Source organism: Myotis yumanensis, unplaced genomic scaffold (assembly GCF_028538775.1).
Source record: "Myotis yumanensis isolate MYYU_CA2020_CCGP unplaced genomic scaffold, mMyoYum1.0.hap1 SCAF_17, whole genome shotgun sequence".
In the NCBI taxonomy this organism is placed as follows: domain Eukaryota; kingdom Metazoa; phylum Chordata; class Mammalia; order Chiroptera; family Vespertilionidae; genus Myotis; species Myotis yumanensis.
The window spans coordinates 20,385,329-20,411,658 of NW_027223768.1; the positions used below are offsets into that span (position 1 = coordinate 20,385,329).

At 48.7% G+C, this 26,330-nt stretch overlaps 1 protein-coding gene across 4 annotated transcripts in view; it reads right to left on the minus strand.

Moving 5' to 3' along the window:
• Positions 1 to 3,029: 3,029 nt before the first annotated feature.
• ASTN1 (astrotactin 1) overlaps positions 3,030 to 26,330 on the minus strand; it is a 281,624-nt gene continuing 258,323 nt past the window's right edge. For all 4 annotated transcript variants that reach the window (XM_070396322.1, XM_070396324.1, XM_070396323.1 and 1 more), the window contains exons 17-23: positions 21,391 to 21,659; positions 19,689 to 19,822; positions 16,034 to 16,185; positions 14,888 to 15,023; positions 10,430 to 10,530; positions 9,385 to 9,568; positions 3,030 to 5,409 (exon numbers count right to left, since the gene is read on the minus strand). In XM_070396322.1, the coding sequence (XP_070252423.1) occupies positions 5,172 to 5,409; positions 9,385 to 9,568; positions 10,430 to 10,530; positions 14,888 to 15,023; positions 16,034 to 16,185; positions 19,689 to 19,822; positions 21,391 to 21,659 (1,214 nt within the window). In that variant the 3' untranslated portion in view covers positions 3,030 to 5,171. The remainder of the gene's footprint in view (positions 5,410 to 9,384; positions 9,569 to 10,429; positions 10,531 to 14,887; positions 15,024 to 16,033; positions 16,186 to 19,688; positions 19,823 to 21,390; positions 21,660 to 26,330) is intronic.

The following is a 26,330-nucleotide window of genomic DNA, read 5'->3' on the forward strand; positions in this document are numbered from 1 at the left end:
GGTTTTAAGACCCAGGTCCAATCCCACTGTGAGGATTCTGTGGAGAAGGCAGACAGCAAGGGAAAGCCAGAGGTGAGCATTTGCAGGGAAGAACTTTTCAAGTGCCTGCTCATACCCTGAAGAATGTCAGGGTCAGTGTTTGGCTGGGGGGTGGGGGGGGTGGTGGCAATAATTTGTAGATCAAGTCTGCTTTGGCTCTTTGTGGAGTTTTCCAAATTCCTTCTGGGAGGCCCCGTTCTGTGGCTCGGGGGTCAGAGAGTCCACACCTGAGGCCTGCTTGTCTGTTCCAAGCCTGTCTTCACCAGGAGCATTCCCTGAGAGGTCCCGGCAGCCCCTGCTGGTGGCCTGGCCCGGCTCCGTGGGGAGGAATGCAGCTACACTCAGACATTCCAGTTGCTGCTCAAACCCAGTGGCACTTCGTTAAATCCTGGGCCACACCCTCCCCTTTGAGTGTTTGCTGGTATTGCTGTGGCAACCAAATACCCTCCCTTTATGTTCCCCTCTCCCTGCCTGCTCCGTCAGCTCCATCACCAACACCTCTATTGTGGGCCTCCTCAGATCCCTCTTGTGTTGCCAAGGGACAGAGAGCCTACGGAGTGAAGATCAAAACATCTTCCCCTGTTTGGTACCCAAGAGAGACTGTCTGGAAGGTCTAGAGAGGTCTGAAGCGTGTGAGACTGACCTTCTCGGTAAGGGTTACCATGGCGCAGACACAACAGCTCCGTGGGTGTGGTAGGGTTCTCTCAGTGTGTAGACATCTCAGTGGCTGGGATGGCCTGTCTGAGGTTACGACCAGATGACAGGGTGGGAGGAGGGGTGTACTTGGACGACTGTGACTCCTATGCCAGTCTGCATCCACACTCAGTGGAATCAGACAAGAGAGGTGCCCCTTCTCCACGAATGCCAGTAAACTCACGTCACAGGAGCCTTGAGTGCAAGACCCGGACATGTAAAGATGGCTGTGTCTTCTTGGTCATTTTTGCTGCATGTAAGGCACCCCCTCCCATCATCACAAGACAAAACAAAACAACAGAAAACTTGTTCAGTGAAATGTTGCTGTTCAGCTCATGTGCCATGTGGACCTTAAACATTAATAACCATTTTATTTATGATGTTGTCTAACTTTTAGGGTCAGGAATCTGTTGGTGTTGGCAGGGTGAGTCTGCTCTTTCATGAGACATTGATAGAGGTATCTGGGTGGTGTGCATCTGGCAGAGGGTCTGAGATGCTCCGTTCATGTGTCAGGTGCCTCAGGAGGAATGTCTGGAAGGCTGGGCCCAACGCGCTCACATGTGACCTTGGCCTAGAGTGCTCACACATGACCTCTCCAGCATGGTGGCCTGAGATTTCTTTCGTGATAACACAGGACTCCAAGAGTAAGAATTCCAGAGAAGGTGGGATGTCCCAAGGCCTTTTATGACTCAGATGTGGAAGTCACATAGTGTCACTTCTATCATAATCTGTGGTTAAAATAGTCACAAACCTGCCCAGATTCAGGAAGAGAGCCCGCAGAACATGCTTTCAAATGGGAGATGTCAAAGAGTGTATAGCCATGTTTTAAAACTGCCACAGTCTTCATCTTCTTTTAATAGTCGTTCCTGCTTGCAAAGACCAGAAGGCTCATCATTACTTTGCAAGGGGGCCTACTAAGTGTGCAGACACTTCACATCTGGTTGTGAAAGACAAAGGGAGTGGCGGTGAGATGACATCTATTTATAGTTACACTAGGGGCCCAGTGCACAAAATTCATGCACTGGGGGGAAGGAGTGTCCCTCAGCCCAGCCTGCTCCCTCTCACATACTGGGAGCCCTCAGGCGTTGACCCCCATCACCCTCCGATCGCCTGATCAGCCCCTTGCCCAGGCCTGATGCCTCCGCCAGAGGTGTCAGGCTTGGACAGGGGACCCCCATCTCCCCCTGATCACTGGCTCTGACCCCTGCCCAGGCCTGATTGGGCAGGGGACCCCCAGCCCCCTCCGATTGCTGGCTCCACCCCCCCGCCCAGGCTTGATGCCTCAGCCAGAGGAGTTGACCCTCATCACCCTCCGATCTCTGGATCGGCCCCTTGCCCAGGCCTGAGGCCTCTGGCAGAGGTGTCAGGCCTGGGCAGGGGACCCCCAGCTCCCCGCGGTTGCAGGCTCCGCCCCTGCCCAGGTCTAACACCTCTGGCTGAGGCGTCCAGCCCAGGCAGCGGGGACCCGCAGCGGCAGCGGTGCCCTGATCGCGCTGTCTCCAGCCTGGGCAGCGGGGACCCGCAGCTGCAGCGGCCCCACGATCGCGGGCTCCGCTTTAGGCCGAGGCAAGGGACCCCTAGCTCCCGGGACTGACAGCTTCGCCCGTGCCCAGCTCCCATCGCTGGCTCCACCCCTACTTCCCGCTATCACTGGCCAGGGCGGCAAAGGCGCCCGATTCTCTGATCATGGCTGGGGGGCAGGGCAAAGGTGACCTCCAGGGCCGCCTTTGCACTGCCCCCCGGCTCTTAGCTGCCCCCTGGGTTTCCAATCACTGTCAGTGGCAGGGGGCTTCTTCCTGCCTTCCCTTTCGCCTCCCTACATTGTGCCTACATATGCAAATTAACTGCCATCTTAGTTGGCAGTTAATTTGCATATTGCCCTGATTAGCCAATGAAAAGGGTAGCGGTCGTACACTAATTACCATGTTTTTCTTTTATTAGTGTAGATTGTAGAGAGAAAAAAGAGCTTGAGTGTTTGGAGTTCTTTGTAATGAAGGCTTCCATGTCTAACTTTCCCCATAAAGTGCCCGCTCTGCGATGGAGAACAAGCTCATCTTACCCACCAGTGTGTTGTGGGTGTAATAGCTTATTTGGAGAAGGTGGCAGAGAAAAAGTGAGAATCATCACTAGGTAGCAATAATTTGCTGTTAAAATCTTTTTTTTTTTTCTAGTTCGGATGACAGGTGATAAGACCTATGTATTTGGAACCTAACATTTAAAACGAATGATTCCCCAGTTGGTCCAACCAGACACCAATTATTTAAAGACACAAGGTAACACCCACACAAATGGACACTTACTAACAGCTTTATTATTTAGTTCCATTTTTAGTAATCGTACAATAATTCTCTTTTAAACAATACTGCTATACCTGAAGTGGGTCAATCATATTCTTTCTTCCTTCTACAGTAGTAAAGTGGGGGTTTTCACACTCATTTTTTTAATAGAACATTTGAATATCAAGAAATGCGGTTAACTAAAAATAACGAATAGACCAAACTCCGTAGGAAATGACTGCACACTCAGAAAGGTTTCAGCTCTCATGGTGTCCATTTGTGGGGACACCAGGCTGGGTGAGTGTTGGTGGACAGGACCAACTCCCTTAAGACTTGTTTGGCAGCTTGGAAACTAGAGGCTGAATACTGGCCCGGTACCATCACCCTCTCTAGGCAGGTGAGTTCCTCCAGACACGCTTTGGGGAATGTCATCAGGGTGTGATCGATGTGTCTCTCTAGGGCACAAACCCTCCACTCAAGCCCTTACTTTTAACATCAAAATAGATGGGACCCAGCTATGGGTGGGGGGGGGGGGGGGGGGGGGAGAAGTATGTGTGTAAGTGTAGTGTGGGTGGGTGTATATGTGTGTGCACATGCCTGGTGCAGCGAGGGGGACACGAGGAGGAAGAGAATCCTGGGGAAGGAAGGGAAAAGAAGGATGGGTCCCAGACAGGAAGAGCAAAGATTAATAAGCTGGGTGTCACTCCCTGCCCTTACCTTGCCCACCGCTAGGGACAGCCTTGGAGCCTCCCGCTGCTGCGTGGACCTGGTTTTCTGCTCAAACTTGAATAAAGGACAGAACACAGTGGCAGCTGCGAAGGTGGCCTTCCCTCGCCACCCCCTTGGTTGGTGACCCACTGCCCAGGCATCTTCCTTCTGGTGAGAAACTTTCCCCTGAGGCGTCTTAGCTGAGCCCTGCATTGGATGGCCAAGTTTCCTGCAGGCCTTTGCTCTGGGTCGGGGGTCTCTGAGGCAGGGACAGTCCATCGTGTGCGATGAACCTGTGGATCTTGTGGAGGGGGGGTGGGTGAGAGCGACCTGAGCTCACAGCCGTAGCCCAGTCTTCACTCCCAGCATGGGTGGGGACCCCGTGGTCCCAAAGGTGTTCTAGCTACAGAGTTAAGGGTGCATTGGGCTCTCCCTCCTGCCCATGGTGGGCGCATCTACACCTCAAGGGGTGGGAAAGGGGAGGCTCTCTGGGCCAGAACCCCTGGCTGTCACAGCTCCCACCCCGACACTGAGCACAAGGCTGGCGGGGTAAGCGCCCTGCTCTGTAGCAGGCTGGCCTGAACTCACTGCCATCCAGACAGACCAGAGGCGGTATTTGGGACAAGGTGCGTACCCTCTCTTTGCCTCAGTTTCCTCATCACTGAAAAGGAGCTCAGAATAACACTGGGGGGAGGGGGCCTGTTGTGAGAATTTGGTGACATGTAAAGTACAGAGAGCAGCGTCTGGCGCCTAGTACTCACTCAGTGAACGTGGTCCGTTGTTATTACTGTTTAGAGGAGATCAGCACCGCTCTGTGGCTGGCCTTACATCTTCTCCGTGACCTTTCTCTCATGTTTCCAAACAAGGACCCTGGTCAAGGGCAGGGTAGCTGAGTGTGTGGGGACAGGTGAGGCCGTCACTGGTCCACCTGCAAAGTGCCTTCTGAAAGGCTAGGCCCCCACTGTTGCCCGTGCCAACACTCGGGTGCCCTCCTGGCAACCAGGTGGGGGAAGAAGATGCCTCTTTCCTATGTGTGTCCAGAGGAATGATTTGCAAAGCTACTAGCAGCAACATAATGATTGTGGTACGGACGAGGTGGGGGGGCAGAAGTTTTTTGTGATGGGTAATTACTTCGGTTCACTAAACACTGATGGTGGTACTGGCCCTTCCTGGATGAACCCCATGGGGGAAAAATCAACAAATCAATTGCAAAACAAGCCCCAAAGAAATCCCCTAAACTTGAAATGGTGCTGTATGAGGCCGCTGGCTGGCAGGTTGTGTCCTGGTCATGCAGATGGAGAACATAGTGAAGAAATCCTGCAGGCAGCAAGGGTCGGTTTCTCCCTGGGTTAGATGTCACCTGTGGAGGTTTTAATGTTCCATTAAAAAATACTAAAAACCCACAAACCTACCCAGATGTCCTCCTCTCTCCTGCTTCTCTCTGGCTTCGTGGTGCTAGATGTCTTTGCTGTCCCCGTAATCGTTGTAGGGGACGCTAAGGGTCTGCTCCTCACACGTCTTCCTGAGGTCCTGGCTCAGCGCTGACCAGTCAAGTCCATAGGGCTTGATCTCGCTGTAGCGGCAGCCCAGATACCGGAGGGAGCCACGCCGCAAGCTTATCTTGGGTTCCTGCAGGAGTCCGTTGCACCAGCTGCTGAGGTCCCCAAGCTGGGAAAGGATGAGGCCAGCTTTCCTAGGGGACAAGCATGGAGGTTAGAAAGAGGGGAAGACAGGCAGTGTGATGCTGTACACTCCGAGGGACAGAGCCTGGCCTGGTTTGCTTACTGCTCTATCCTTGGCACTTAGAACAGGGGCTCTCCATAGATATTTGTCAAGCGAATGAATGGAATACCAGTAATAGCATGGCTGTGCAGAGTGGGGCAGACAGGGACACAAAATGCAGTGAGGAAACTGCTAATATATCTGGTGGGAATGTCTGCCCTTTTAAAATCATAGAGATGTCAGTTTTGAAAGACATATCAAATCAGTTTTCTTTAAAGTCAGTATCATTAGATGGCAAATAAGGTATTTGAATAGTTCTCTTTTCAATGCTATTTCTGCACTGAGTAGAAGCAGCTGAAACAGTGATCTTGCGGGGATAGCAAATGGAATTAGCTATGGGGTATGGAGGTAATTGATTGTGGAATGGACGAGGTCAATAAGGCCTTCGCGCACGCTGGCACAGGGTCATTCTTGTGGAATGTGCGGACTTTCAGGGGCACACATCACCTAATTAACCTGCGGGGAGCTCATGCTCCCTTCTGCCATCTCCCTCAGAGAGGAAGGAGGTCATTGCCATTGAGCCTCAATCAAGGTGGGCAGAGGAGGTGATGAGAGAGGCACCTGAGCTGTTTGCAGATCCCTGGAAGAGAAAGGAGCAGGGCGAGGCCTTCCCACACTGGAAAGGAGTGATGCCTCTGGGCCAAGGATAGAGTATGATCGCCTGTGCGTGTAGCTTGGGGAAATGGCCCTCCCACCCGCTATCTCACTGGTGTGTATCAGAGATGGGAGCTACCTGATAGCTCTGATAGCTCGCTGGTGTCAAACACTCAGGATGTGTGAAGGAGCAGGAATCCTTCACTCACTGTGTTCTCCAGAGACTGAGTGACCAGAGACCATGAGAAAGGGTCTATTTTAACAAGCTGGACAATGCTGTTCTGGGAAGCTCAACGCAAACTCTTGTAGTCCTTATCAACCACTAGGCTAACGTCTCAGGTGATAAATCATCCCTTCCCATTTAGTCAACAATTCCTTCCAGAAAACGAAGCTTCCGCACGCCATTTAGAACGAGCTTTCAAAGAACAGTAATTGCATTCATTTCATTCCTGGCCATGAGCATCACGAGGGGTGAGCTCACCACATTCCTAGGAGGGCACACTGAGAGAGGGGCGGAGAGGACACGGGAGGAAAGATTTTGAGCCCCAGCAGCACAGTCAAGGATCTAATACAGTGAGAGGTCACCGGAAGGGCAGTCACATTTGCTCCAACTTCAATGGTGGGTCAGAGGAAATCTGACCCCCCACCTGCTGACAAAATACAGATGGGCTTTTTCTGCAGTTTGGCCAAGCAAGCTTTCCAAAAATAATCATCAACAGGGACTTTGGCGGCCCATCCTCTTAATCTATCTTGCTGCATGTCCTGAGTTGGAGGAAAGGGGAGTGAAGGAAGAGGGAGGAGCAGCATCTCTATTATCTTTAAGAAATAGATAAACATACCATAGCCATCCTTTACAACAAATGGATTTACTTACCCTCTGAATCTTTGCAGCTACTTTCATTGTTCACTTTAAAAAAAAAAGTAATTAATGTGGGTCTGCCCTTGACTATCTCAGAGCCTGTGGTCTTCTTTCTTACTAGCAATGCAATCAGTGTTGTTACCAAAGTATTTCAACCCTTGGCTCCACCTGAAAGCTTCCATGAATTGGATTGAAGTAAAGGAATTCTTTCTGCTTGCTCACAGGAAGTAGGTATCCAACAGACCCCTTTTTAATCATTCCCACAAATGACTCCAAAGTGGGTTGATGTACCTCAAGGCAAGAAAAATAGAACTTTTTCTTTCCTGTGGTTCTTCCTGAGATCCATGACACTAATGAGTTAAAACTTTATTTTCCACAAGCCAATGAAACTACACATTATTTTCAAATCTTACTGAGCCTTGAAAAACTAGTTAAAGGGTCTCCTGGGAGGGAAGTTTTGGGAAAAGACTGTATAGTCAGCAGTAGGTCTTACTACACGGTGAGATCCGTATTTCTTCCCCTGCTCACTTTATTAAACAATTTTTCTTCTGACTCTTGAGTTACAAGAGAGAAACTGGCAATCCAAATGCCCTTAGAAATCAAGATGATAAAGGAAATGTTCGTGCTGTTCAAATTGTGACATTTATGTTCCCTAATCAGGAAGTGTATATATATAAACCCAATAAGAAGACATCATGCTACCTGACTTCAAATTATACTTCAGAGCTACGATAATCAAAATAGCATGGGATTGGCAGAGAAATAGACACACAGATCAATGGAAAAGAACAGCTATAAAACTGCATGTATATGGACAAGTAATTTTTGACAAAGGAGCCAGACACATACAATGGAGTACAGATAGTCTCTTCAATAAATGGTGCTGGGAAAACTGAAAAGTCACATGCAAACAAATGAAACTGGATTAAGTTTGTCCCCATGTACAAAAATTAATTCAAAATGGATCAAAGACCTATATAAAAGCCTAATATGCTAAGTGTCTGGTCGGCCATTCAACCAATCAAAGTGTAATATGCTTAATGATATGCTAAGACCACTCAACCACTCACTATGACATGTACTGACCACCAGAAGGAAGACTTGCCGATCAGGAGGTTAGCTTGCTGCTGGAGTCCGGCTGATTGGGAATGAGTGAGACAGGCCAGACACACCCTGGAGCCCTCCTGTGGTTCCTCCCCGGCCCCAATTGTGCACTGGTGGGGTCCCTCGGCCTGGCCTGCACCCTCTTCCAATCCAGGACCCCTCGGGGGACGTCGGAGAGCCGGTTTCGGCCTGATCCCACAGGCCAGGCCGAGGGACCCCACTGGTGCATAAATTCGTGCACTGGGCCTCTAGTAAGTTACATAGAAGAAAATATAGGTACTAAACTTATGAACCTTGGTTATAGAGAAAATTTTATGAACTGGACCCCAAAGGCAAGGGAAGTAAAGGTAAAAATAAAAGAATATGACTATATAAAAATAAAAAGCTTCTGCACAGCAAAAGACACTGACGACAACACAAAGAGGCAGCCAACCAGATGGGAGATGATATTTGCAAACAATAGCTCTGACAAAGATTTAATTTCCAAAATATATAAAGAACTCAATATCAAACAAAAACCCAATCAAAAAGTGGGCAGAAGACCTGAAAATACTTCTCCCAAGAAGACATATGAACAGCCAATAGATGTTCAACCTCACTAGCAACTGGGGAAGTGCAAATCAACACTACAATGGGATACCACCTCACACCTGTTAGAGTGACTACTATGAACAAGACAAGCAATAACAAGTGTTGGAGAGGTTATGGAGAAAGGGTAATCCTCATTCACTGCTAGTGGGAATGTAGACTGCTACAACCACTATGGAAAGCAGTCTGGGGATTCCTTAAAAAAATTAAGAATAGAGCTACCATACGACCCAGCAATCCCTCTCCTGGGTATATACACAAAAAACTTGAAAACATACTCACAAAGATGTAGGCATCCCTAAGTTCATTGCAGCAGCATTCATGGTGGCCAAGACATGGAAACAACCAAAGTGTCCTGCTATAGAGGACTGTATAAAGATGATGTAGTACATATACACAATGGAATACTACTCAGCCATAAGAAAGGATGAAGGAAGGCCATTTGCAGCAACATGGATGGATCTTATGAATATTATGCTAAGTGAAATAAGTCAAAGCTAAAGAACATATGATTTCACTCATATGTCGGATATAAAACTGAAACTCGTTAACACAAATAGCAGTGTGGTGGTTACCAGAGGGAAGGGAGTAGATTTGACTTTGGGGGTGGGCACACAGTGCAACACACAAACCTTGTAACGTAGAAATCTACACGAAATCTATATGATCCTATTAACTAATGTCACACCATAACTTTAATTAAAAAATGGGAAAAAAGAGGCACTGAAGTTGACTGATTACCTGGGTCCCAATTCATCCTCACACCTCCAGGTGAACTCTCCAAAACTCTCGTAGTGCTGGTTGTAGTGGTAAAGGACTCGGTGAAGGGTGGGGGAGCCCAGGTCCAGGAGGGTGTTGTAGGCCGTCTGCTGTTCCTTCCCGCTGGTGTAGCCATTGAAGAGATTGTAGATCTTGTCTGCTATTTCTGAGAAGGGCGACAAGACAAATACTTTATATACATACATATGTAAGCGAGTATATATTCAGGCACACATGCATGTGTATAGGCATATACACCTGCATACACGTGTGTGATATTGATGAATACTGAGCCCAGCAACTGGAGAAAGTGGATTGAGTCAATCACTTTACCTTTGCCCCATCAGGTTTCAGGTTTTTCTTCTATAAAATGAAAGCCTTTGAATAGAATACCTCCCAGATTAATTTTAGTTATAATATTCGTTGTCTTTGCCTATGTTTCCTAAAAACAGAGAGCCTGAGGCAAAAGCTCAGAGATTAATACTGTATAGGTAGTGTGACCCCAGGCAAGTGGGAGGGAGGATAAAGATGTGGAAGGAAGAAGGCAGAGGCAACAGAGGGAGGGCACGAGGGAGCAGGGGGCTGCGTTCCGAGGGTGTAGGAAGCTGCTGGATCCCTGCCAGTCCATCCATGGAGGGGGATGGAAGAACACTATCTCAGCTCCACTCCAAGACTGATCGATAGGGCTTTTCACATTTGCTGATGTACACAAAATATGGAGAGAGTAAGTGCCAGATTCCATGCTGAGGGCAGAGGTCATGGGGACCCCAGCAGGTACTGAGCACGCGGTGAGTCCCCAGGTGTGCCCAGAGCCTGCACCAGCGTCCCTGACGCCAGGATTCACTCTGTGGAATGATGGGGTACTACGAGGATTTCCGCCAGAGGCGAGGGAGAAGATTCCTGGGAGAGAGGGGCCCCTCTGCTGGGCCTTGGATTCTCCCCTATCCCCCCTGAGCTCTAGGTTGTTCCCACAGACTCCCTCCTCCTGGTGGCGAGGGGCAGTCCCTGGGCATCCTTCATCGCTTACCTTGGGCTTTGACATCATCCACCACAGGGCAGGGGGTCTTCACGATCACGTCACTGGGCCTGGAGCGTCGTCCTGTGTTGTCCACACCCCACAGGGTGAACCTGGCAGGGAGGGGAGGGTGTCGTTATCAGAGAACGGCCAAGCTCTGCCTGGATTGGAGGTGGGGGGGGGGGGGGAGAGTTGCCCCCAGATACTCTTCGACTCCATGATGCACTTACTGCCACCACCCAGGTCACAAGGTGTGTGGTCCCAAGCCTCTCACTGCTTTCTGGTGGGTCTTGGGTATATTATCTGATGGGAAGCATCATAGCATAGAGCACTGGTTATCAAAGTGGGGACCCCAGACCTGTAGCAGCAGCATCATGCCCCACCCAGACCTACTGGATGGAGACTCCAGGGATGAGGCCCAGGCGATTCTCATGCCAGTTACTTTCTGACAACCACTGAGCTGAGGCAGGAGTCTGTTTCTATGGGGCGGTCAGAACCGGCGTCTGAGACCCCTGCTCCCCACCATGTGATGTTAGTTTAACTCCTCTGAGCTGGTTTTCCTCTTCTGTGAAATGGGGATGATAATAAAACAGGGAGACCTCGTGCGGGACCTGGAGCCCAACGACCCTGCACAGGTCACTGATCCTGCTCTGTCCTGTCTTGTGCTCAGCTGACACTTGGGACACACAGGAATGAGGGCAGTTTTCCTCTTTAAAGTCGGAAGTGAAACCACCAGGATGGAGGGGCCCTGATGTATTGGTGGCTGGGCTCTACTTCCTGCACGCAGCTCCTCTGACCACAGGGGTGCTGCCTCACATCCCCAGTGGAAACGAGCCACAGAGGGCTGTGACAATGAGAAGGAGCCCTCACCCCTCCGGAGAGCCCCCCCAGGAGGAGGAGGAAGACCTGGCTATTGAAGGCTGAGTGGATAACCCCCTCCCCCACAGGTGACAAAGCGGAGGTTCTGGGACACAGGGAGGAATGTGAATGTGACCTTGACAGTAACTTCTGGTGTTGTTGCCCAGGGCTTCTGTCCCCAACCCAATGAGAATAAAAGTCATTTATACTGCCTCTCTTGTCACTTTCTTTTCTGTGTCCTCATGGGAGGCTGCAGTCTTGGCAATTCTGAATTTTCTTTCCTTTTGGCAGAGCTAGAGGGAGGGACAAGATGCCCAGGCCGAGTGCCCAGGTAAGGTCTGCTGGGCTGAGAAAGTGGTGGGATTGTCGTCTCCGCAGAGAAAAGACAACCCTGCATCCATCCACACTTCCTCCCTCAGAGGAGCCCAGAGAAAGTCAGTGTATCAGTGTGCGGATCGCCTTATCCGCCCTCCCCAAGTCCTCATTCGGGAGCCACGGGCACCGCACACAGGCAGCCTCCATCTCACTGGGCATCCTGGTCGTGCAGGACACGTGGCCAGGACCACAGCGGTGGGCTCCGCAGGCCTTAGACCGGAACCAGGTGCTCAGCTCCCTGTCTCATCCAAACAGGTGGCTCCGTCCACTCCACAGCCTCTGCCATATGCCCGGGACAGAGTTCCTCTCACCCACCCGCAGCAGGCCCACTGCTCGGCAGCCTGGCATTGTGTCCCATCTTGCTTTAAATTCCAGCTAAACTGAGAGAATACTGAACTGGGATAAAAATGCCTGTGCTTACCTTAATTCCCAAATTACTCTAAAGGGGCAATTAGTATAAAATGTAAGGTCCTAGGCACTATTTTTAATAGCAAAGGAAGGCATTAGGGAAGGAAATGCTTCCCACGGCTGGTTTTCCTTAAACGGCTATTGAGGAAATATTGACAAATACACGAGTCCCAAACCTTCTGAGTAGAGGGGATGTTTGACCTCAGAGCCATTCCTCAGGGGTCCCAGTGCCCTCCATCCTCACGTGCAGGCTGTGAACCAGCACAGCCTGGCTGTGGACCAGCACAGCCTGGCTGTGGCTCCAGGGCTGGGGTCTGAAAGATCTGTTGCTCTCACAGGCTCCCTTCCAGGCTGGGGGGGTGGGGGGGTGGTTTCTGCGGATCACTCCGGATCGGCTCCCTTCTGAATTACCTGTCTGCTGTCACAGGCCCCAGAGGCAGTGGTTCTCCCTGTGAGCACATGGCTGTGGCGAAGGGCCTGGGCTAGCAGGCCACGGAGTCACCCCCCTCTGGCCTGTCTCCTTGTCTCTAAAATGAAGATGTTGGACCAGACACCCTTTAAGATATTTTCCAACCATGGATTCTTAACTGGGCTTGTGCTGTGGACCCAACTCAGAATAATGATTTTGAAGTGCATTAAATAAAATGCATCAGATGACAAGGTCAGCCAGGTCTCTGAAATGCAGTTCTACCCCTGTGCACCCAGGTGAGGAGCCAGCTCTGTGCCTCAAGGTGAGGTGCTAGGATCATGCTACTAGATCCTTCGGGGCTTGAAATGCAGTGTGTGAAGAGATGAGAACTCTGATTCCATTTTTCACCACCGGCCACACCCCAGACTACCAGCTGTGTGATTCTAGGGAAGTTACTCAGTGTTGCTGAGTCTGTTTCCTCAGCTATAAAATGAGAGCAATCACCTTAATCTCACAGGGTCAGAAGGATTCCCAGAGGCGCCCTCACATGGCAAGCACTCCATGAATGAAGGCTGCCTTCCTCCATTTTATAGATGAGAAAGCTTTGTTGCAGAAACTTTAAGAGCCTCACTTACACTCAGTGGTTAGAAGGTTAGAAACGATCCAGGCTTGGGGCTCATGTGTTCTCAACACTTTACCCAGGGCTCCTTTCCTTCTGCACTGGGGGCTGAAGCTCAGCCTCCCTCCACCCTAATGCAGAGGAATGTCTCACAGGCCAGGCCCTGGTCCTGTGATCTGCAGTGCCACCTTCCACCAGGCCCTAGTGCACACTGTCTATCTTTTCCTCAGCCCCATGCTTGGTCTTTAACTTCTTCAAGGTCACAGAAAGTTTGCCGTTTTACAAGCCAGAGGGAAAATTGGAAGTTCACCAGGGGTGTCAGAGTGGGAGGAGGCATCAGCCTCAGTTCTTTGAGCAGGAAACTTAGCCACATCAGGCCAACCTGAGGAGGGTCCCGGGTGGGTGAGGGTTGGCATTCCCCACAGACAACGCCAGCCTCATGCTCATAGGAACTTTGAAATTCCTAATTAACAGTTGTGACTTAGGGACAGGGATTATGGAGCCCTTATTATAAATATTAATTCCAGTTTCATTGAGTTTCAGGAATTTTACAGCAGCTACTTTGTTCCTTTTGTCTGTCCCTCTCGTAAAGGGCCACAACTGCCCGATCATAAGTAGGCTGGCTGTCCTTCGTCCTAGGATTAGCATTTGTGTTTCTATTTCCCAACTCCTCCAGTAAAAACTCACATATTTTCCTTTCATCAGCATGGCCCCCTGGTTACATTTCCTTTTCTTATATTGGAAATATTCAGCCTGGGCATCCAAGTTCATCATGCAATCAATGGCACTCACATTTCTAGTGCTTTTCATCTTTGAACTCCCTGACTGCAGAAATGGAAATGATTTATTCTGGAAACCTCGACGGTACTCTCGTGCCCTCATCTGTAAACTGTTAAATGTTTTTCATCCTGATGGGGTCAGAAGGTCCCAGAACTACATCACAATGGTTTCTGCCTTAGCTCTCAAATTTTCCTACCAGGACTTGGATTGCATCATGATCTCTCTCTCCTCTCTCGGTGTCTTTTGTGTGTCTGCTTCACAAATAGCTTTCAGTTGTTCCCAGAGCACAGGGAGGAATGGGAGGAGCGCTCAGGGAAAACAGGGCTGTTGCAGGTGCCGCAATAATGGAGTTCACTGTGTGTGCTTTGAAGAAAAATGTGGACCACCTCTAACCTCAGTAAACTATTTCAATGCCACTGGAGCTAGCTTTCTAAAGCAGAGTTCTTGGTGTTCTGCTCCTTTCCTCCAAAAAATTAATAATCTCCTCTGATATACAGCATTTCACTCTATTTTCCCAGCTTTGCCCTCTTCTATCCCTATTACTCACCCTCTGCTTCCTCCGCCCCATGGACGACTTCACTACTCACCTTCATGCCTCTTTGCCTTTCCCTAGCTGATCCTGCCACCTGGTATGCCCTTTCCAACATGACCCTACCTACTGAAATGCTACCCAATCCAATTCAGATGTCCCTGCAAGTCACAATCCACCACTTTCCTTTCTCTTCAACACATCCCTTGCTCTTCCATCCAGCATTTTTTCCATTCTGCCTGATGTCAAGGTTAGTTGTTTCTCTATTTCCTCTCTATATTGTGAACTCTTTGCAGGATGGGACTATATTATCTTTCTTGATCCTCCCCCTACTGTGCCTAGAAGGTTCTGTGTAATGCTGATCAGGACAAGACTTGAGAGACTCAAAACATTTTTCCAAGTCTCCAAAGGAACCCAAGTAGCAAAAAGGAACCAGCCAGGAGCCTCGGGATGTGTGGGGGAAGGAACAGCAGGGCAGTAGGTGTCACTCACATGTAGATGGTGTCGGGTTCCAGGCATCGGATGATGAGAGAGATGGTGGTGAGCTGCTTGTCTGGCACCTGAGAGGGCATGGCGCAAGGAGACTTTGCTCCGGAGATGATGTCATCCACAAAGCTCAGCACCGTTTCTGCCCGGGGGAAGGGGTGGAAAAGGCATGAGAAATCGAGGCCAAGCAATGAGGACACAGGATCAATTCAGTGACAGCTTAACATTAAAACTGCTTGGACCCCAGGCTTCTTAATTCCAGGTAGAGAAAGGAGACCTAGAAGGAATAGTTTTTTATAACTATTTCACCTTTAACTAACTGGTTTAGAGCCATTTGTCCAGAGTTAGCTCAGAAGCAACTAAGGCAAGACGGACATGCCACATTGCGAGTTTGTATGCAATGTCCTTGGTGAGAACAGCTGTTCTGGTCAGTGGTCATTGCCAGACCTTCATGGTGCCTGTGCACATCAGGGAAAGGGCCTGGAAGAAGCAGTGGACAGCAATCTGTGCCTGAGGACACTGACTGTCTCTAAGCCTCAGTGACAGTTTTGCCAGAAGATATTTATCCTGAGTTAGACTGTGGATGCTACCATCCTGTTGGTGACCACACTCATGTGAAAGTTTCAGGAATGACTTACCTTGACCTTTCCTCTATGTGGACAGTGAAATAGTGAGGCATGAAACATTTTTTCATGAGGTGATTCCACTACTCTAAGACTTTCTTCTTCTAGCTGGTCCTAGCAAAACCAGAGTTTGCTTTAGGACAAGACATGGGTAAGCGAATCTGTCCACATGTGCTTTTGCCTTATTAGTAGAGAAATCTTTTCTTCTGTAATCACGGCAGTGGTTAGCACAGAATTGTTTTCTAATTATGGGTGAGGATAACTAGTGTGCTGTATCATTAGTTCTTTGTGAGTGTGCCTAGAGGCAACGAAATGGACACCTCTTCCATAAACAAAAAGTAAAACAAAATCAAAACAAGATTTTGTCAGATGCTCACCAGGCAAACACTCTTAAATGGACAAGATGACTGCTGCTCAGGCCTCTCCGGAATTGCCCTGGGGCCCTGGGACCCTGGTGCAGAGCCAGGAGGCAGGCGTTTTTCTCTCCTGCTTCCCACCCTGGGTCCAGGAAGTGGTGGGAGATGCTCACCAGTCTCCACTTTGGAGTGGTCCATCCTGTCGGTGACCTTCTCTTGACGGATGAGGTAATCTACAATCTGTACCCCGATGGGAGGCTCTGAGTGTTCCCACTCCAGAACCACGAGGGTGCTGCTGGGCTCGTGCACCGTGGACAGCCGCAGCCTGAGGGCAGAGAAGAGGAAACGTGACACAGGGACACAGCTGAGACCTGCGGGCTCTTCTTATACCACCACTGGCCCCTTCTCAAGTATAAATTCTTCTTTCTGACCTTTTTCTTAACCAACCACTACAACGATCTCTTTGAGTGCCTGTCTCCTTCACTGGAGAGTCAAGTTTCGGAAGATCCTTGATATCTATATTTTATTCATCTAAGTGCCAGTTACACGTTAGGAATTCAACATATATTTGTAATTAAATAAGTAGGTGAGTCAAAGATGAATGAGTGCCTGTATCTCAAACGGTCAGGGACTGGGCTTTTGGAGTAGCCCTTGATAGAGCTTGAAAATATAATGTCTGGATTTGCTCTTGAAAAAGTAAGAGAATGTGCCTATAATGCTTAGATCCAGGCCCACTGAAGGCAGTGGCTAGGAGAGCCTGCATTATCAAGGCTGTGGTCAGCTCCGTTTCTGTAGCGCTGTCAGGATCTGCCCTGCTGGTGGGACCCAAGCTTCGCCTCTTGCTGTGGGAATTAACGTATTTTCTTCCCCAGGCCTTCTGAGCTTGTGGGTCTTCTGAGCTTGTGGGTTTGGAGGTAATGCTTGTGAGGAGCTTTGCTGGGCAAGAGAAAGCTGGCCACCAGTCAAGTTGTCCTCAGGTTGATGTCCTCTGTCTGCAAACTCAGGTTCTCATTTCACTGTCTGTTCTTGGGTTTCTATAGGTATCCTGATTCTGATTCCATTCTTTTCTTGATTTTCCCAATTCATAGTCTCCTCATTCTGTGTAAATTGTCCATCTTGACCACTCTTTGCCTTTCCATCTCATACCTCTTTGTATGTTGCAGACACTCAATAACCATTACTGACATTCACTGGTATGAATCTCCTAATGGTCCACGTGGTTTCAATTCCCTTTCTTGTTCTGCCTTCATGTGTGGGTCTCAGATTTCTCAATTGCTTCCAATTCCCTGTTTCTTCCTAGACCACTGGCTTCTGGGCTTTTTTCCCAGTTCTTGCTCACTCCAGCCTTGCTCCCTCACATGTATCCCTGCCATTCACCCCCATCCTTGGTTCCCATATCTCATGACCCCCCCACCCCCATAATCCTGGTCCTCTAGCCTCTACTCGGCTCACAGATGCCCGTCACTGGTCTCAAGGATCAACTTGGCAAGGCACTGTGAGAGTATCACACTGAAGCAATGTTCATTTTCAATTCGGCAATGATTTACTAATTTACCCATTACCTATAAGAATGTACCTGGTGAGTGCTAAAGACGCAGAGGTGCGCACACCAGCTCCAGCCCCTATTTTTATGGGGTGGTCAATAGACAAACATAGTTATGCATGTGATGATAACAATGTGTGATAAGAACTTTAAAAAGAAATCACAGGAGGCTGTGGGAGCAACAGCAAGGAATTCAGCTAGTGGGAAAATAATGCGAAACAGATGTTCTCTAGTGGCTTCCTATGAGAAGTGCATAGTTTGCATATGACATTAAAGATGGAATAGACCCAAAACAGTGAAGATATTGACAAATTCATTAATTAGAGTCATATGCAGAATGCTATTTTGAAGAAAAAGCATTAGGAGGCTTAAGCAAGTAACTAAGCCTTTCTGAGAACTCAGATTCTGTGAGAACATGGAGTAAGGCTGGCCTCTACTGAGAAACAGGAGTTGTGTGAGATTTACACAGACGTGTGGAAAGCTAAAGTGCTTTTCTATTTCCCACTACCAACAAAAATTCAAGAAAGTTAGGTCTGCTACTGATTAGAATTAATAGAAGTGAAGTCCCTAATAGATGTTGCTGAAAATTCAGCCCAATTTGATCTTTGTCTATGACATTTAGTAAATGCAGGTTTACAAATGAAACCAGCCCTAAGACATTAATGGTTAGATCTTATGTCCCTGATAACTGTTTGGTGGATTCAGTGTAACGTGTCAAAGGCAGATTTCTTAGTTGGTGAATCAGTCTGGAAGCACCATCTTCTTCTAGTATCTCCTTTTCTACCAAAATGAAGGACCTCTACTAATAATTAGCTTGATTATATTTTGACTCTAAAAGTCCAAGTTACAGCAATAAGGAGCAGGAAGCCAATGGCTGGTGCATTTAAAACTACATAAGGAAGGCCTGTGGACAAGAGAAGACATTGGCTTGTAATGACACTCTACCATTGTGCTGCCCTCTGATTCTTTTCCTGTTCAGTCCTGGCCCTTTAATGCCCACCTGCACATCCATGTAACAGGCAGAGGGCAGTGTTCACCAAGACCAGCCTGGCACTTGCTGGTTTCTTCTGCCATCTTGCTCCTGCCGACTCAGCCCTGCAGGTACCGTAGGTCCTGATCCTCACTCCGCTTTCATTGCCTAACCAACCCATGGGCCATGCTCCTCCAGCTTGCCCTACCAGCACTCCCTATTAGACAAGATAATTCTATGCTCCACTCCAATAGCAGATGCTGTAGCAGAGACTAGAAGGGGGTCCTGCCTTGGGCCCTAGCCCCTCAGGATTCACAGGCTGTTCAGCCAGTCTGTGCAGCCTTCCTGTGAGGGACAGGAGACTGGACATGTTCATTCTCAGCCACCTTTGCAGCACTCTGTACTCTATTCACCCCTCAAATGCAGAACCCCCATGTTCATCCCTGACCCTCTGCTCTTCCCAGTTGATACTTATTCTGGAGCATTCTTTCTCAGAGCTATGTTCCATCTTTCAGTTCTTTGGGTTTGCTTCGGTTTTATCTCTAGTGGTTACTTTTTTATGCAGTTCCAAACTATCTTTCCCTCTGACCACTGGCCACCGCTATAGAACTTCCCCCCTGTAACTCCAAGGCAGGCCCCCACAGAACCAGCCTCTTCCTCACACTTGCTTCTTCTTTGATGCTTCTTTTCTCATTTGTGGCCTATTCATCTTCCCAGGCACCCAGGTCATAAGCCTGTCCATTCTCAACTCCTCCTTCCTTCTCACACCCACAGTCAGCCCAAAGCTCCACTGGTTTCACCCAAAGTCATCTCTCAGTTGTATCCTCTCCACGCTGTGATGGCTAATATCATGGCCTCTTAGCCATGGCTCTGCTCTACAACTTGGGAAATTCCAGTCTTTACGAACCCATTCCCTTACCTATTATAAGGAGAGGAGGGATAACAGCACTTAACTGCTCCACAGACCCACACCAGTGGCCTCATTATAGACCTGACTTCCTCCCCTTACCTTCTGGCCATGCTGTCCGACTTTCTCCACCTTCGAGGAGAAATTCAAGTTTCACCTCCTTCATGAAGCCTTCACTTACATGTCTCCTATAACTATTATCAAACCACTCCTCCTACAATTACAGTTTGTGCACCTGCCTCCCCTAGAATATTAAAAGCTCCCCGAAGGCAGGTGCAGCATCATGGTTTTCTCTGTTTCCCAGCATCTAGCCCATAGCTTTGCTAATAGTAGACCTTCTCTAATAAGTATTTGAGGAATAATGCTGAGGCATGCATGCAAGAGGGAGGCAAAGAAAGGGACTCATACACAGGCTGTGGCAGAGGTGCACACGTGGGGAGCCCATCAGCCCCAAACGCAGTGGAGTCGCAGCGACACCAGTCCTCAATGACATCTCCAGTCCCGGAGCACCACAGAGAGCTCATGGTGGCCTCCTGCAAGAGCTGCAAGAGAGGGCAAAGAGGGGATCCAGGGCTGAGTTACCATAATCAAGGGACATCAAAGCTCTGTTTGCTCCTAAGTAACTTCCAGTCAGTAGCACCTCTTCCCAGGAGATTGTTCTGGGAAGCCCAGACCTCCCAGGACCTCTGGGGCTCATCTTGCATTAGCATCACAATTGTCCCTGTGGTTGACACCTTGGAAGCAAGTCTTATTCCACCTGCTATCTCCTTTCTATTCCATCATTTCACACCTGGGTTCCAGCAACAATGCCTTCTTTACCAGAGAGTCAGGGGGACTTGCCTTTACCACTCTTCCCTCTGCCCAGAGGCACTTAGTTCTTTCTCAAATGCCTCTCTGTGCATCCGTATTTGCCCTCTTCAACCTGCCAGAAGACAAAGCAAGGCAGGGCTGGGCATTGGATTAGAGCCACTGTCACTCTGGGCTTTGGGTCTCCTTTGGGTCTTCTTTCATCCTCTCAAGCCCTTTGCCAGAGTTCTCTTCCCTCCCACTACTCTTCCCATGGTCACTTCTATCAAACAGAAGAGGAATTTGTAAACCGAAGGAACAATTTATCTTTTTGTTCCTGTGACAAACCTTATTTTCAAACACTCAATGAAGTATCTGTGGCAGAGGCAGACACTAGTAAGAGAGAGAAACACACACATAAAATCCCTCCTGTTGGCTTAGACACCACCTATGAAACTGTGACACACCAGGTGTCCCTCAAAAGAGGACAGAGAAAGCAATTATCACCCCATCTGGATGGGCACACCTCTCAGGCAGGTAAGAGGCTCACTGCTGAGACGCTACTAGGGGTTGTCCCCAAGGTCACCTTTGCCTATAGTCTCAGAAGTCCCCACCCTAAGCTTTCAGGTTTTTATTTTTGTCTGTGTTGTTGCTGTTTTTGTGTCTGTTCTGTCCCACTCTGTCCTTTATGACCTTGAGGAGGACAGAGAGAGGAAATGAGCTAAGTCACTGCCTCGGTCACATTTTCCCCACTCATCCCTTTGGGTCCCTGCTTTTTCCCTGAGCATCTTTGGAAAGGGAGAAGCAGAGGAGATGGAGGGGTGGCTGGGAGATGTCATGACCTGCACCATAATATAAAGCAGGAACTTCTGCATGGACATGGCATTTTGAGTCAGAGTGGTGGGTGAGAAACACCCCCTTCAGGCTCAGGTGTCCAATGTGCTCCTGCTACTCTCACTGCAGCAGCAAACAGGAGGCAGAACTGAACTCCTCCAAGGACTGTCCCCCGAGGCTTTCTGAGCAATTACTTTGGTGACTGCAAACCGCTATGCCTCCCCATCTACCTTGTTCCTTCCAGCCCCTGTTGCTCAAAGCCCTACTGAATGTTCAGTTGTGACTCCTGAGTCATTACTATGGGAGTTGTGAATGCACTGACTTGAACTAATATGCAAATATAAGAAAATAGGTGCTTATATTAGCTAAACAAAAAGTCTCACTATCCATAGTCTAGCATGGGCTCAGCTGCACCTGTCACTTCCTTGAGCCATCGGCAATGCCTTCTGTTGTTGTTGCCTCCCTAAACCAAGAGTCTCAGGCCTCTTACCCGCTGGGTCTGGTTATTGGGCACCAGTTCATAGATGGGGGCTGCTCTGGTCACCTCCAGCAGGACCGGCTCGGCAGGGGTGTCAGGGCTGGATGTCACATGGCACAAGGGGCAGGACGAGGGGCACCGTCCCTTGCTCTGGCACTCCATACGGACTCCAGCTGCCATGCGCTTGGTGCCGGACTCCGACAGGCTGGTGATGTATTCTGGGAACGTTAGCACCTTGGGGTCTCTTTCCCGCTCCTCTGACTCGTCAGATGGGGAGTTGCCTGCCAGACAGAAGGAAAAGGAACAGTGAGGGAGGGGGGAGCAAGAACTGCATGGCCTCATGGCCCTGAGCACCGGAGTCAAATCCCTGAGAGGTCCAGAAATGTCATTGAGGGGTAAGATGTGATTCTGTCATCTGGCTCAATCTGGGAAACCCCTCCTCCCAGATGCCCCCACTGGGAGAGCAGGCTGTTTCCTGGCTGAGCAGCACCAGCCCCACTGATCCTCTTGGGGATGCTTCTGCAGTTTGTGTGCAGGTCTATGACTGCCATCGATAATGCAAGCAGGAACAGCAGTGACAGTTCTGCATCCAGAGAATGAAGGCCTGAACAGTACTCCCTCTAGCATTGCTAATGAATAAAGGTCAGAATGATTTTAAAGCACATGATGGTGGCTAAGTGCATGCGCATAATCATCATCATAGTTTTAACCATAACCATCAGTAACCTTTACTGAGCCTGTATATACCAGGAATGTGATATCTGATCATAACCAGCTTTACACCAGCTCTTTGCATGGAATTCTATCATTACACCCATTTTATAGATAACTCAGGCCAACAGCCTTAAGCTCACAGCTACTGTATTGTGAGATCTGAAATTTGAATCCAATTTTGTCATAGGACATCTCAGCTTCATTATTAATGTAATGAAGATGTGGAAGGAAGTTTGACTTTTTCAAAAAGATTTTCACTCCAAAGCCCGAGAAATGGGTCTATACCACACTGATCGATAAGTAAAAGGGAGTTGGGGGGCTCTTGGTTTATTTTTGGTGACATTGGAAATGCCTACCAAAAAATAATACTTTGTCCCCCGTGGAATAAAGCACTGCTTGGTATTTCTTTTCCAAGGCTTCATGATTTTCTACTGATTAATTCTATGGGAGGTGGAAGTAGAGTCTGCTGGCAAAAAGCCCTAGTTCCTTAAGAGTTCCCTGACCCTTTGTAGCCCCAAACATGAAACAGGTGCAGGGAGGTCACTGGGCTTTTGGAAACAATGGGCGGATAGACCATCCATTCTGTCCTCACACACAACGAGAATGCAATGTTTGATGGGCCAGATCTTTGGGGGATCTGGTTGGAAGGCTTTGCAAAGTGGTTCCAGAAGGTGATTGCAAGATACGACTCATTGACTTCACAGCAGACTTCTCTCTTGTGGGGTCCAGGCAGTGCTCTCCCCCACTCTTGTTTGCTGTGTGATACGAGGCACTGCAGCACTGCTGTTTTGCAGATGAGCATCTCCATTATGCAGATGAGGCATTTCCACCCCGCAGCTCCATGGAGGTGGGCTCCTCGTGCATGCTAAGGCAAAGGGCTCACTTAGTGACTATCAATGTAGGATATAATTTATTTCACATCTGCATCTGGTTTAATAAGGGATCTAGAGTTGAGCTCAAGCCCTTCCTGGATTTTCTAGCGAACTACATTCCTGCACACACCAAATCCAAGACTGATGTTATTAAGTAGGAGACCCAGGAGCCCACACCAGCTAGCTCCAAAGTCACTCCAAGCAACATGTAAATCTTGATTGACATTCAGGCTTTTGCAACTCATGGCTGGGAGTGTTTGTAAAGTCCTCACCCAGCTCCTGGCAAGAGTAAGTGGGGGTGGGATAAGTTTTTGAATTCTTGATGTTATTTCTAGAAAAATAGGCCTTCATTCATTTGGGGAGTGAAATTTTGAAAACGAACAGTAAAGATACAGTGCTTCTTTTCAAGATAACAGTTTTAAAGTTTTGCCTTGCCAGCCTTACCAGAGAGTTGGAGTGTCTCCTGGTTGGCTCTCAGGCCCCTTAGAATCAGATGCATTGCAATTCAAGATCAGCCCACAGCCCTCCTGGTTGAGGTCTTCAACACAGAGGCTGGGAAAAGGTTTCTACAAAGTGACCACTAGGTGGTGATAGCAAGTCGAAAATGACTTCTGTGAGAGGAAACAAATGGTGATACATTCTGTGACCACTTAGGCATCACAGAAAATAAACTTATGGAAAAGTAACACATGGCTACTTAAAAAAAAACTGTAGTGGCAAAATTTTTCTCTAACAATTAATACAACATTAATGAGTAAAACAATTCCATCCAACTTATCCTAAGGAGAAAAATAACAGTGAGAGACACAAGATAATCAAGGGAAAACAAAACTACAGGAGAAAATAAAAATCCCCCTCAACATTATTCACGCGGAGTATAATTTGCTTTAGGGGAAGAATAAGATGCCGTGAAATACCTTTTCAATCCCCAAATACCCAGAAATGCCCCTCACCTCCTACATCCATATCCTTGTATAGAACCTGGGTCAGTATTCAGGATGTTCAGGTCTGACACTAGAGGGCACGGTGACCCCAAGTGCAGCCACTAGAGGGCACTGCGACCTCACACAATCTGGAGCTGAGTGACAGCCTCCAGCCCTCCAGCAATCTATCATTAAGGCTTTAATTGCTGTGAACATTTGAGGGGCTGCTCCCTCTGCTGCTGTCTTCTGGCTTTCCAAATTAAAATTGAGATGCTAATCTGAAACCTATATAATTTTATTAAGCAATGTTATCCCAACAAATTCAATGAAATTTTTAAAAATCAAGATACAGCACTCCCTCTCCCCACCCCCCTTAGTCCTGGACAGGTGCAAGGCTAGGGAGAAGAAAGACAAGGGAAGGAGGGTGCAAAAGAATATGGTGGGAAGCCACCCAACTCTTGTTGTAATTCAGAATCAAGTTTGCCTTCTCCTGAAAATACACCAGTCCAGAAGAGCGGACCCCACCCGAGACCAAGACTAATCACCCTGCCAGTCCCCACATCAGGCAGGATGGCACTGCCTAGAGAGGAGCTGGATTTACACAGAAGTGATGAGCAGTGAACTCCCGAAAGACTCCGGCAAAGAATAGAGATGTGTGTGTGAGAGATTTTTCAAGGAGGAAATGCATTTTCCATGCGCGGTTAAAGATACAATTGGGAAATACTCCTTAAAATGATGGAGTCCGGTGGAAAGCCAGATAAATCTCCCTTTGCCCGAAGAGAGCACTTACAGCCATCACATCTGTGGCAAGTGAAGCTCGTTCAAATCCTAAAAGCTTCAGCAGAGTCTGATCTTTGACACTTGCTTTACCTCCCCTCATGCTGGCATGGGTGTGAGAGGGGTCTGTCTATGGAGAGTGGTAGGGAGGTGACTCCACCCCATTTCTTATGGTTCTATTGTCCACTCCAATTACAGCCCTTGGGTGCTTCTGCCCCCATTCCACCTTCTCTATCCTGGGTAGAACTGCTCTAGTAATTTGACACTACAGTGTTTCTTAATAAAATGAATATTCTATTTCAACAAGTGCAGTCTCTGGACATAAGAAATAAGGTCTTAAAAGATTACCATTAGCCTAGGTGCCTTCTGATGGAGGATACGGGGTGTGGCTGTGGCTTCCTTTCACCTGTTTGCAGAACCCACCCCACTGCTCACAGGGGAGGCACTGGGGTCCAGCCAGGGGACTCAGGTTTCTCACCAGCGGAAGAAGAGCCAACCTGAAATGTAGTTCACAGCCCCCAAACTGCAAAGCATTCTGAAAATACAGTTTGCTATAAATAAATGCCATTTGCTTGAGGCTAAATCTGTACCCTACGGCACACAGTGGATGAATTTCCCCCACAGAATATCGTGGTATGAGAATATTGGCCTTCCCGATGTTCAAAATCTCACTGTGGCCGTGCCCAGGGCCTTGGGCAGGTACATATTGACCCACCTGGACTCAGGATGATAAAAGTAACTGAGCTGTGCTGGTGGGAACTGACAGGCCACCAAGGTGAATGAGTGGTTATGAAGTAAATTGGTACAATTCCTGTAGGTTTCTGGGGCTGCTGTAAGAATCTCTCTCCCAAGTTGGTGCCCAAGGCAATGCGATGCTAATGACATCACAGCCAGAGCTACAGAGGCAGTTCATTAGGCAGCAAGGAATCAGATGCAAGCTAGTCAGAGCGCAGCTTCCGGAGATGGCGTGGATCCTCAGGAGAGAAAGTCTGACACAGAGCAAACAGCACACGGCCACAGCACACTGAGCCCTGAGCCCACCAACACCCCCACTGCAGGTGCTACCCCCATCCCCACCCCTCATGGTTCACACAGGTGTCCTCAGTCATTTGAAGTCATATTTCTGTCCGGGTGGAATTAGTCTCAGGGGAGATTCAGTGACGCTGGATGACTTAATCTGAACTTCCAGACCTGCCAAGGGACACACACTCTGAGCAAAATAGAGTATAATCCTCCTCTATAATAAAAGCCTAATATGCTAAGTATTTGGTCGTCTACTCGACCATACAACCAATTAAAGCACAATATGCTAATGATATGCTAAGGCCGCTCAACCAGTCGCTATGATGTGCACTGACCACCGGGGGCAGACACTCCAACCAGTAGGTTAGCTTGCTGCTGGGATCCAGCAGATCGGGACTGAGCAAGATGGGCTGGACATGCCCTGGAGCACTTCACGGTCCCTCCCTGGCTGGCCAACCTCCGGCATCTCTCCCCAGCCCTGATTGTGCACCAGTGGGGTCCCTCAGCCTGGCCTGTGCCCTCTTGCAATCCAGGACCCCTCGGGGGATGTTGGAGAGCCAGTTTGGGCCTGATCCCGCAGGCCAGGCTGAGGGACCCCAGCGGTGCATGAATTCATGCACCCGGCCTCTAGTGCAGCGGTTCT